Raw genomic sequence first — 12,152 nt, forward strand, 5'->3', positions numbered from 1 at the left:
AGTGACTTCTGTGGCAGGCAGCTTGGGATACTCATATACACACACACAGACGCACTCACACTAAATTCTTTTTCTTCGTATCTTGGCTCGCTAACCAGCATTCAGTGCCTGGAAGCCTCCCTTCCTTCTCCCTTGGTAACCCCCACTCAGCCTTTAGAACTGTCACCTCCTCCAGGAAGCCATCCCCTGGCTCTTCCTCCCAGGCTGGGTCACAGCCCAGAACACGCCTGTGAGTACATAGGTTATTCAGGGTCCTTGCCACATCTTTGAAAGATCTGTTCAGGTGTCTGCCTCTCCTCTGAGCGGGCAGTTCCAGGTAAGGTCTCTTGCTGCGTCTCTCTGAATCCCTTGCGCCCTGCGTACGGCCCTGATCAAGGAAGGGGCCTTGGGGCCGGGCCAAAGACAGGGCCAAGGGGCGCTCCCGAGCTCGCCGAAGTGGCCCCTTGCACTAGGCTCTGCCAGGCACGCCCAGACCGAGCTTCCGCGGAATCCCGGTCCGGGAAGGCTCAGCTGTCTCCCTGAAATCTTGGGTATGCCACGTGGAGCCCAGTCTGTCTGGAACTTGTTGGGGGGTGGGGGGGAGAGGAGGATGGGGAGGGTGGCTACGCGTCAGGCTTGCCACCTCCTCCCAGGCTGGAGCCCAAGCTGCTTAATGCTACATCTGGTGGTTGCTGGCCGGAGGCATTCCCTGAGCGGCGGAGAGAGCCCCGCTCTGCGCTGGCCTCGAGGAGCGGGCTCTCCGCCCGGGCTCGCGCGGAAAGGCTCCGTGCAGAGTCGGAGTCAGCACGCCGGCCGCTTGGAAGGCTCCTCACGTCCAGGCGCCGCGGTCACGGATGCGCTGGTTTCCGGCCATGAATTGGGCTTCAGAGTCCGAGCCTCCTGCCCGACTGTCGCTGAGCCCCCGGCCGCGGGGCGGGGGATGGGCGCCCGCCAATGTCCGTGGGGCCAGCTAGGGTTCGAGCCCGCGGCCGCGGCGGGTCCCCTTAGGCTCCCCTTGCGTCTCGGTGCCTGGCTCAGCGCTCCGCCCGGTCTCTCTCCTGACTACCCCTGGCCCGGCTCCGCGAGGGGCTCTCTGTCCAGGGCGGGGGTCATGGCCCAAGACGCAAGGCGGCTGAGGTCGGCGGGCGCCAGGGGGCTCCGGGAACCCCCGAGGGCGGTCGGAGGCCGACCCTTCTCCATCCTCCGGTTCCTGGCGAACGGGGGGCACGAAGCCCAGGGCCGCCAAGTCTCTTGTGCGCCGCAGCGCCAGCCGGTCCCCACCACCCCGCTGGCCTCCGAGTGTCCCTCCGGCTGGCAGCGCGGAGCACCCGGCGCCCCCACCGAGCCGCGAGCGGGAGAGCGCCGCGCAGCGAGGCAGCGGCTCCGCAGTCACGTGGTCGAGAGGAGGGCGGAGGGGAGGGAGGCGGGCAGGCAGGGGAGGGGGAGCGGAGTCGAGGGGGAGGGGGAGGGGAGGGGGCGTCCTCCGCAGTTCGGCTCCTCGCCGGGGCTCAGACACACAGCGAGCCCGGAGCCGCCGCGCCGGCCCGGCTGCCGCCGCCGCCGCCTCCGCCGCCTCCGAAGCCTCCCGAGCCTCTGGGGGCGCCGCCGCCGCCGCCGCCGCCGCCGCGGGCCGCCCCCGCCGCGCCGGCCTGGGCTCGGGCTGCCAGCGCCGCCGCAGCCACCACCGGAGCCGGAGCGGGAGCCCGACCGCTCTGGGCTGGGCTGGGCTGGGCTGGGGCGGGCGCAGGGCGCAGGGGCGGGCGCGCGGGGGAAGACGCACGGGCGGGCTTGGCTCTCCCGGGGAGCGGCCCGGGACTGCACCCGGACCGGCGCCTCCCCGCTCCGCGCTGCCCTCGGCCTCGCCCCGGGCCCGGGCGGATGAGCCGCGCGCCCGGGGGACATGGAAGCGCTGACGCTGTGGCTTCTACCCTGGATATGCCAGTGCGTGTCGGTGCGGGCCGACTCCATCATCCACATTGGTGAGCGCGGCGGGCGCGGGGCCGAGGCTGGGCGGGGGCCCCAGCGGCGCGGGGGGTGCGCGGCGTCCAAACTTGGCAGTTCCCTGGGCCGAGGGGCTCGGCAGGCGGTGCTCCCCCGAAGGGCCGCGCCGCGCCGCCCCTCGGAGGAGATGTGCACGGGCCGCGCCGCGCTCCCGCGGGCTCCCGCTGCTCCCCGGGGCTCCAATGCCCCTGCGGGGCCCCGCGGCCTCTGCCGACACTTAGGGCCGCGGCTGCGGGGAACCCAGGGCTAGACGCAAGTCCAGACCCGCGCCCCTGGCGGGGCCGTCGGCGGGGTAGGACCAACCCTTAGGCGCAGCTCAGAGCCGCGGGGGCAGAGAGAGGGCAGGGCCCGGGGTCTCGCCAAGTTGGCAAGGTAGGATCAAAGAGGCCCGACCGGAACCGTGCGTGAATGTGGGTGGGTGGGTGTTGTCAGCGTGTCTCTGTGTGTGCGCCCGTGGCGCCGTGTTGGTGTCACTGCGAGAGGGCGTTGGGGTGTATGGGGCCATCGGAGCCTGTGTTGGTGCGTGCACGACTGTCTGTCAGCCTGTTAGAGTGGACACAGTGTCTGCCTGTTTCCCTGGTGTGTGTGTGTGTGTGTGTGTGTGTGTATGCGCTCATCTGGCTTTGGCGACCGGAGCCCAATCCTGGACAGTCTCAGAGTTTCCTATGGACCAAGTCTTGGGGGCCGGCAGACGGTCTGGATGGTGGGAGTCAGGGAAGAATCCTGGGCCGAGGTGTGTGGTGTTGTGGGGGGAGTGTGTGTGCGCGCGCACTGAGCGGGAAGAGACTGATGGAAGGAGAGAAGACGAGATACAGGAGAGGAGGAGGGGGCGCGCCGCCGATGGGGAGTGTGTGGAAATTGGTAGCAGCAGGGGAGAAATCCCAGGAAGTTGGGCCGGGTTGGGGGGCTGACAGTGGTTGCTTTTGGGGAGCCCGTCTGCAGTCGCCTTTCCGGAAGTTGGGAAAGACCAGAGAGCCGTAGAAGCTGGGGGGTTGGGAGGTGTGAGAAGGCAGGGATGATGGGACAGGCGAGGCAGGGGTGTGATGGGTGGTCAGGGACTAGGCTTGGGCTTGGTGCGCTGCATTCCCCGGGCAGGGGCCGGGACCAAACCTGCTTCCCAATGTAGGGTGGAGGTGGGGGCGGGGCGGGGGCGGGGGCTTGGGTCTCGCGGTCAGCATTGCGGCTCTTGGTGGAGCATGGAACGGGACCTCCCTCCTCGTGCTCAGCCCCCAGCTCGGGGGATCACTGGGCCCAGCCCTGAGACTGTGGTGACCCTTAGGGCCTGGTTGGGGGGAGAACTATGGAGTTGTCCAGGCTACAGGGCCAGGCTCTGGCGAGTCTGACCGATCTCGCTTCAAGCGCAGAGTCGGCCAAGGCGGTACGAAGAGCGCAGAGGGCCAGCCGGAGGCCGGCCCTGGAGGAGCTGTTCATGGTTCTAGAAGGCCTTTTCACGAGTGGCTCTTTCTGGGCTCCTCAGCCCTGCTGGGTTAGAAGGCAAGGGGTCTAGGCACATTCTCCACCCCCCCCCCCCAAAGTACAGGGAAGAAGAAAAAGTGGGGAGGGATGGAAAGCAGGAGGCAGAGCCCAGGGAGCCAGGCTTGGACAGAGCTGCCTGTCTGCCTGTCATCGGTCATCAAAGGTCCCTGCATAAATAAGCCCCCTGATTTAGGAAAGCCACTGTGGACCTGCTTGCAAAGGGCGGTGCGCAGGGCAGAAGGAAGTCATTGTTCCGTTTTGGGATTGGGGCTGGGGACACTTGCCTGCAGGGGAACTTTCTGGCTCCTGGGATAGGACTCACGGGGCCATGTCAGGGCATTTAGCTGCTGCCTGAGGTCACGCCAGCTTGGCTCAGTCCATTATGTGGGGCATGGTTGATGCATGAGGTGGTTTGGTTGTGAGACAATTGTGTGACCTGGTGGCAGCGTGTGCCATGTGCATGTGTAACTCATGACAACTGTGCTGGCATATTTGGGGGGCGTATTTCTGTGTTGGTAGACCAAGGAGAGCCTTAAACTCTCCTATCAGGCTGAAACCCCAGCCCAGAACTCCCACCACCTGGCAACCTGCAGTCCTGCCAGCACCATGATGGGAGGGCCAAGGCTAGGGTGGGGTGGGGTTGGAGAGGGAGAGCCCCTCTTTAGTCCTGGTCTTGACCCCTCCTGTCCTCCAGGTGCCATCTTTGAGGAGAACGCAGCCAAGGACGACAGGGTGTTCCAGCTGGCCGTGTCGGACCTGAGCCTCAACGATGACATCCTGCAGAGCGAGAAGATCACCTACTCCATCAAGGTCATCGAGGCCAACAATCCTTTCCAGGCTGTGCAGGAAGGTGAGTGGCAGGCCGCGGTGCCCAGGGCTAACAGGGCCGGGGCCTGCCAGGCGGTGCAGCACTGGAGACCTGCATGGTTGTGAAGAGCCTGGCCACGCAGGGCCCCTCTGTGCGCCTGGGCAGTCACGGCGCCGCTCACCGTGCGCGCTCCCTCCCCGGCCCACCGAAGCAGTGGTGCGGGGAATGCGCTGTGCCGAGGAGCTGGAACCGAGAGCTTGTGAGCAGGAAGCTGGGCTCCTTGCGGGGTGTGGGGCGGGCTTGCGCGGCTCCTTTCCAGCTGGGTGGCCGCGTAGGCGTGTGTGGCTCCGGGCCGTCTTTGTTGAGTGTGGGTGGGCGTGTCTGCGAGCAGGATACCTGTGTTGGTGCACCTCCCCTGGCCTGGATGGGCCGGTGTCTTCTTCGCTGCCGAGCGAGGAGCGAGGAGCGCGTCTGGCTTGCGAGCCCGTGCTCTCCCCTCTCCCGAGCACAACCTGGGACGCGCAGCATCTCGCGCCTCGAGGCCCCTCTGTGCCTCCGCCCTCTTCCTCTGCGGGCCGGGCTCCTTCTCCGGGTTTGGAGGAGCCACGCTCCCTCGCTGTCCCCGCCGTGGGCGGAGGCGTTGCCGCCTGAGCCGGAGGTGGGCGCTGTTTGACCAGGAAAGAAGCTGAGTTGGGTCAGGCCAGGCTGCGGGGGAAATCCTAAACCGCGCCTGGGCGGCTGTGGTCCGCAAACTCGGCCCGCAGGCAGCAAGTGCGCGGCTAAGCAAGGCAGCCGCCTCTGCTTTTCTCTCGTCTAGCATTCGCTCCTCTCCCACCTGGCTTGAGCCTAGGGTGTGGGACTCGGGTTTCTCTCCCACGATGCCTGCTTCCTCATCGGGGACTAAGGCTCTCTCTGCCCCTGATATCTGCCTGGCCCAGGGCCCCTTTCCTCTCCTCTGCCCCCATATCTATGGGTTCTCCTAGTTCCATATGTCCATGGCTTTGACTCGGAGGCCCTCCCCCAGGAGTATTGAGGACAGAGAGCACAGCTGGTGGCAGGGATTCCTCCCAGGAGGAACACACAGGACAGTGGGTGGGTGTAGGGAGGAGGTGGGCTGGCTGAGGGTTCCAGGCAAGTCCACCTCTCCCCCCTGCCAAGTCCCTGGGCCCAGAGACCTCCTCCTGCTATAGGTTATATGTTGGCTGCTGGTCTTCTGGTATCTCCAAGGATAGGGTGACTCAGTGAAGGCTCTGGTCTGGGTTCAGAAGGTCAGAACTGGTGCTGGGGAGAACTTTGTCCTAAAAGGAGGTTTTGGGGAGTCTCCTATTCTTGCAGAGGAGGGAGAACGCCCAGCTCTGGGGCCTGAAGGTCCAAGGATGTCTTGAGGTAGTTGTAAAAACCTGGAGGTCTGAATGTGTTTTGGGGCGGTGATGTGTGGGGTGGGGCTGGTGTTGTCTATCAGGGGAGTGGCCACTCCCAGCCCTGGCAGATGTCTGATGTTCACTGAGGTACAGGAAGAGGAATCCCTGTCCTTCTTTGCTGTCTGATCATTCCCTACCTGCAGTCCCTGGCCCTACATGCCCTGCCCTTGGACTTTTCTGTGTGCCCTCATCACAACTGTTACATGTGCTTGGGGTGGACTCTAGCCAGGGGAGGGTGGGACCTCCTTAGGCAAGAATGACCCTAGCTGGTGTGGGGATCTGTGGTGACACAGGCTTTTCCAGTTACATGTCATAATTTTCACAGTGCCTCATGCACCCTTGACACTGTCTCCATACACTTGTCTCTGTGGACATTCATTCTTTGTGCTTGGGATCTGAGGACACAGCTGGAAAGCACCTATTTCCTGCCCTAGGGAACTCACAGTGTGCTAAGGATGTCGCCTGTGTTCGCCATGGCAGCTTGGCTCTTCCACCTTCTCTGTTCACATGTTTGCGTTGACTTCCCCTCTGCTGTGTTGAGTATTCTGTGCTCATTCATTTTGCTCCAAATGATGACCACTGGCCGCCTTACCCTCCTCGAGCAGCAGGTCCCTAGAGACTGCAGATAATGCTCTTGCCCAGGATTACAATCTCAGGCAGGTAACACACATGGGTGAACTGGGCAGCTGGGCCTGGAAGAACCTGGAGTGTGGGGTGTGCAGAGGCCATCTCTGTTAAAGGGAGCAGCTGTTCCATAGCTTCAGCCGATTTTATCATTTGGGAATGAAAATCCTAGTGTTCTAAATGTGCTGATTTTATTTTTTTTGAAGAGGAGCCCCAAATCTGGACTTTAATGTAAAACCTGATTTCTAACTGTTGTCAACTAATCAAACAATTTGAATAACACAATACAAGCCAAGTAAAACAGAGCTATGGGCCTTTCAGCCTTCAAGCCCTAATGCAACTTTGTTGTGGAGACACAGGGCTCCACCCAGGGGCCTTTCCTGGGTCTCAATTTCTCTATTTTTATAACTGGAAAAATGTCTCAAGCTCCAAGAATGGCAGGCTGACACAGTCTCGGAAGGGTGTGAGTGAGTGTGCACATCCAGGACTAGAGAATTGGATGCCGAGAGATGCCAGTTGTCCAGGTAGAGGAGTACTGACCAGGTGGTGTTGGGCTACCCTCTGCCCAGAGGGCGTGTGCTGGTTAAAGCTGGCATGCTTTCAGCTGATTAGCTGCTTGGGCAGAAATTCACATTGTTATCCCATGACCTTTTGAAGCCCTGGGATGTTACCAAGGATGGGAGGAGCTAGCCCCTGGAGAGCCTCAGGGCCTGCCCAGCTGGGCACAGTGGCGCCTCCTCCCTGGCCTGGCGCTTGGTGGGGCAAGCACTCAGATGGCTGGGTGTCTGTCCTTCCTTCTGTGCTCTGTGGGGTGCTGTCCATCCCATGGCTTGGCTCTGCTCGATAGATATCTCATCTTTCTCCTGGGCTTGGACAGTCACAGCAGCAGGATATGTGTGGTAGATACAGCTCAGATGGGAAAGGAAAGGACTTCTTGGCTGCGGAGTGGCCAAGGATGAGGGCAAAGGCAGACTGAGGTACAGTCTCCATCATGGACTGGATGAGCTCCCAATGACAACCCCCCATCTCCATGGTGGATTTGGGATTGAAGTGATGCTGCCCCATTTGGGCCTGAGAGGTAGTGCCATGCAGGAATAAGAGCTTAGTTCCTGGAGCCCAAGAAACTGGGTTCAAATCTTGCTTGTCTTATGTGTAGTGTGATTTTGGGAGAGGTCTGGCCCTGTTCTGAGCCTCTGTTCACATATCTGTTGAGAGGGAACAACCACAGTACCCGCCTCCTGGAATTATTGTGAGAATTAAATGAGATGAGACATGTATGAATTGTCTGCAGAAGGCCTGCGGTAGGTGTTCAGTAAACATGAATTCCCTCTCCATTTCTTGACCAGCTGTGAATCCGTCTCAGCTTCTCTTGAGGCTGTTGATATTTTCAGCTGCATCATTGCTTAAGCTAGTGAATTCCTTGAGAGCGGACCCTAACTGACCTTTTCATTTTCAGCTTTTTGCTTAACTTTTCCCCTCCTGATTATAAAAGAAATGCTTTGCTACAATGAGCATGAATTAATTTAAGAATGTGAAAAAGGAAAAGGGCAACGCATGCTCATTATATAAAATGTGGAAGGTGCAGGAAAGCATAAAGAGACAGAACAAAATTGTTCGGAATCTACCACTGTTCTTTCCTTCTAGTCTTTTTTCACCCACTGAATTTTGTTAAGTGCTGAGAGCTCCCATTCTGTTCATTCTGTGTATGTATGTGTGTATATATATATATATTTTTTTTTTCATTTAACATATCATTGGCTTCTGAAATCACTATGAACTATTTGTAAATGTTACTTTTAATGGCTGCATATATTTTGCAATATCCAAAACAACTTATTTTTAAAAAATACAAACATTTATGTTGAGATATGCTTAACTATTTAATGAAGAAAACAAGAAACTCTACTTTGGCTTGTTGGTCCTAAGATTTATACCTGCAATTTCTTCAGGCTGATTTTGTATCGATACAAGCTTCTTACAAGCTACCTTTTGTGGCAGTTGGTCAGTTTATGTAAGCAACTGGATCACTTTTTAATAAAACATGCATTTGGTGAGGATTTAGCAAATGATAACACAGAAATGATATTTAAGTCTCTTAAAGGTTGTATCTTAGATTTAGTTGACAAAGTCTGTATTAACAATAAGTGTGAAAGTTTGTCTTCTAGATACTAGAAGAGATACTAATTTGTTAAATAAAAAAATTTCATATTGCTTTAAAGTGCCTGCTAGGAGAAGATTATATAAATGCATAAAAGCATAAAAGAACTGCCTGAACACAAGTCTCCGTTCACAGTATTATCTTTTACTGTAGGTAAAAGATTTGAGTTATTGGTTATGCTGTAGATATATCTGTCATAGAGTGGAAAGATAACAATTTAGGGAAGATGAAGAAAAAAGGAATGTATGTGAGGCAATATTCCTTTTAGTTACTACAAGCACAAAAGTGTTTTAGGAAGACAAGGTAAAAATCACCCAAGTATAGCTTGGTGTTCACAGAATACAACAATGAGACAATGAAATAAAAGGAAAATAAAGCACAGTGAGCTTAGTGGTGTCCATCTGATGGTCTTGCTCATATTATACTGGTCACTCCTAGGTGGTCACCCTGCTGCTTATACTCTATGACATCTGCTTGATGGTTTCCCTCCCTGAGCTGTGATGCCTCTGGTGTCTTCTTTAACTTCCCTTCAGAATCATAGGTCTCGTTGAGGCTATAGTTTTGCAGCCCCCTGCTGGCAGACCCACTATTCTCCCTGTTAAGGGCATTATTGGTCCCTGCCTGGGAGATACTGTCAGCATTTCCCTAGGGGTGATGTTAGTGTCATTAAAGATGCTTGCAGGCCCACCAACGTCATTCCCATCCACTCAGCTGCATAATTTTTCTCTTGGTGCTGAAACAAATTGAACAACTTTGCTGGTTAAAAACGGGAACATAGGGAATTCCCTGGTTGTCCAGTGGTTAGGACTTGGTGCTTTCACTGCTGAGGGCCCAGGTTCAATCCCTGGTTGGGGAACTAAGATCCCATAAGCCTGTGCAGTGTGGCCAAAACAAACAACAACAACAAAAACCACAGAAAAGTATTATCTTACAGTGCTGCCGGACAGAAGCCTGACTTGGGTCTCGTTGGGCTAAAATCAAAGTGTCGGCAGTGCTGGATCCTTCTGGAGGCTCTAGGAGAGAATCTGTTTTCTTGCCTTTTCAGCTTCCGGAGGCTGCCTGCCTTCCTTAGCTTCTGCTCCCCCTCCTCTGTCTTTAAAGCCAGCAGTGGTGTGTGGGGCATTCTCACAGCAAGTCACTTCTGTCCTCACACCTCCTCCTCTGAGTTTTCTGTCTCCCTCCTCCCAGGAACCTTGTGATGGCCGTGGGCCCACCGGGGTCATCCAGGCCTATCTCCTTATCTTCAAGTCAGTTGATTAGCAATCCTAATTCCATTGCAGCCTCGATTCTCTTTTGCCATGTGGCCTAGCGTATTCACTGTTCTGGGGATTAGGATGTGGGCCATTTTTCTGCTACCGTGTTGGCACACCTGGGGGGGCCTGTTGCAGACCGTGCATGTTGTGACCCTTTCCTTTCTTCCGCACGGTTGGCTGCACTCTTGCTTACTGGGTCGCATCCTCTTGTCACTTGGAGCATACGGCCATGTTTCCCTGTCTATCACACTTGCTCTGGAGGTGGCACACTGCAAGCCTGCAGGCCTCTACAGACTTCCCTGTGCTCTCCCGTGACACCCGACTTCCTTCCCGGGGCCTGCAAGCTGCTCGTGCCTAAGGAGGTTCCTAGAGGAATCTGCTTGGTGAATAGCTAGACTGTAAGTCTGTGCCACCCCGCAAGCCGTGACCTCCATTTCTTCCAGGCCAGGTTCTTCAAAGGCCCCTCCTCACCCCACCCTCCACCCCACTCACCTAGAGCACAAGGTGGGGTCCCTACAGAGGTCAGTCTTACTCGGCTGACACACAGGGCTGCTGCCAGCGATGCTTTGAGCCAGAAGATGGCTGTGGCCGTGGCTGCAGGTGCTGATGGTGGCTGCTCACTAACGTTGGACTGGGGGCAGGGAAGCATATAGTCCCCACTCAGGATTTCTCACAAACCCGTGTCTGTGTAAGAGAATAACTACCGTCTTCCCTCAGCTGAACTACAGGCTTCAGAGTTGTCCTTCATTCTAGGGTCACTTTTGTGTGTCCAAACACACGCACTCTCTGTTCATAGACTATACTCCTGCCCTCCCCACACGCTCATATTTAATGGGTTCTAGAGGCTCCCTTTTCGTATCCCTGTTGCCATGGCCTTGCCCCCAGGTTGGGAGGTTGGACTTAACTGGCAGTAAACAGATGGGCATCTCACGCCAGGTGTGTGGGTTGGAGGCCATGGGTCTAGTGAGACACTTGTCCTCATGCTGCCTCCAAGCTGCTGCTATTCCCATTCCTGGTGACTTGGGAACTTTAACAGCCTTCCTGTCTAGAGCAGCATGTTGGGGCCATTTCTCCAGGTTTCTCTTGGAGGATAGCTAACAATGCCCCTTAACCCTCAAAGCCACATCTTGTAAGGGCAGACAGACTCTTTCCAAATTCTTGTAGTTGCCAGGTCAAAAATCTCCTAGCACAGAATTCTGTCACCTAAAAACTTGGAACATTGAGTCTGTACTGCTTGTTCCCAAACCATTTCTAACCTAGTCTGATCCCTAGATATGAATCTTTTTAGACTTGGCCACCCAGGGAAGTGCCTGTTTGTTCCTACCCTTTGATTTTGTTCTGTGGTTCCCTTTATCAGTCAGCATAGACTCAGTTATGCTTTTGTGACACTCTCCAAGTCTAGTGGCGTAACGTAGTACAAACTCCTCTCCTGCTCGTGCTACACGTCAGCCGGGACCTTGGCTCATAGTGGTCTCTCAGCTTGAATATTGCTAGTTGCTGTGCCAGAGGGAAAGAGAGCTCTTAGGGGTCTCTGCCTGGACATGGCACATATCACTTCTAGTTATAATTTACTGAGCGGAACTAGTCAAGTGGTTCCAACCAGTTGTAAGGGATCCAGGAAGCACAGACCTACTATGTGTCTGGAAAGAGAGAGAAAACTGGAAACAGTTGGTGAATGAGGCAAATATCTACTACCCAACTCATGTCAAAACAGCCCTCTCATTTCCTTGGTGACTCGTTAAAACAACAATAACAAAGAAACGAAAACCCAAAAAGAATTTTAGATATTGGATCCTGATTGGACCAAATCCATGGCTCCCATCAGGTCCCCTTTGCTCACTCATTTACTTGCCCTTCTGCTCCAGGAAGTGCTGGGCATCCCTTTGGTGTAGGGGGAAGTCAGGAAGCCTGGGTCCCCTGCTCCCCCAGGCTCTCAGAAGAGAGCCAGTCTGTGTCTACCAATCTTGTCCTCTGTGAACTAGGGCCTGGACAGGCCCAGCTCTCAGAAGACTTGGGCTCAATGCTTCATAAGTAACAAGGTGAAGATTGGCGTCCAGGCCTGGCTATTGCCGGCACCAGCATCAGTGACCCCCACAGCTGTACTTAAGCAAGTCTGTGCTTCCTGTAGGCTCGGCAGGGCTCCCTGTGGCCCTGTTTATTCTACAGACATCCTCTGCCTCCTCCCTGTGCCCTCCTCGCCCCTGCCTTCCTGCATAGCAGCAGCTCTCTCTCTTCTGCTAAGGCACTGGGCTGGAGTGGAGACTCATCTCTGCCATGGGCAGGCCTGTAACTGCTCCCTTCTCTGGGGTCTGGCCTCTCTGACGGGCATGGGGTCCAGGATGGCAGCTGGGTCCATGTCCAATATCCCATAAGTTGGGTTCTCTCAAGATCTTCCTTCCAGCCTATAAATAGCCAGTTTCCTGGCCAGTGGC

At 56.3% G+C, this 12,152-nt stretch overlaps 1 protein-coding gene across 2 annotated transcripts in view; it reads left to right on the forward strand.

Moving 5' to 3' along the window:
- Nucleotides 1–1,772: 1,772 nt before the first annotated feature.
- Nucleotides 1,773–12,152, forward strand: part of GRID1 (glutamate ionotropic receptor delta type subunit 1) — a 655,245-nt gene continuing 644,865 nt past the window's right edge. For both annotated transcript variants that reach the window (XM_057735455.1, XM_057735456.1), the window contains exons 1-2: nt 1,773–1,958; nt 4,151–4,306. In XM_057735455.1, coding sequence (XP_057591438.1) covers nt 1,880–1,958; nt 4,151–4,306 — 235 coding nt within the window. In that variant the 5' untranslated portion in view covers nt 1,773–1,879. The remainder of the gene's footprint in view (nt 1,959–4,150; nt 4,307–12,152) is intronic.

This window comes from Hippopotamus amphibius, chromosome 5, assembly GCF_030028045.1.
Source record: "Hippopotamus amphibius kiboko isolate mHipAmp2 chromosome 5, mHipAmp2.hap2, whole genome shotgun sequence".
Lineage (NCBI taxonomy): Eukaryota > Metazoa > Chordata > Mammalia > Artiodactyla > Hippopotamidae > Hippopotamus > Hippopotamus amphibius.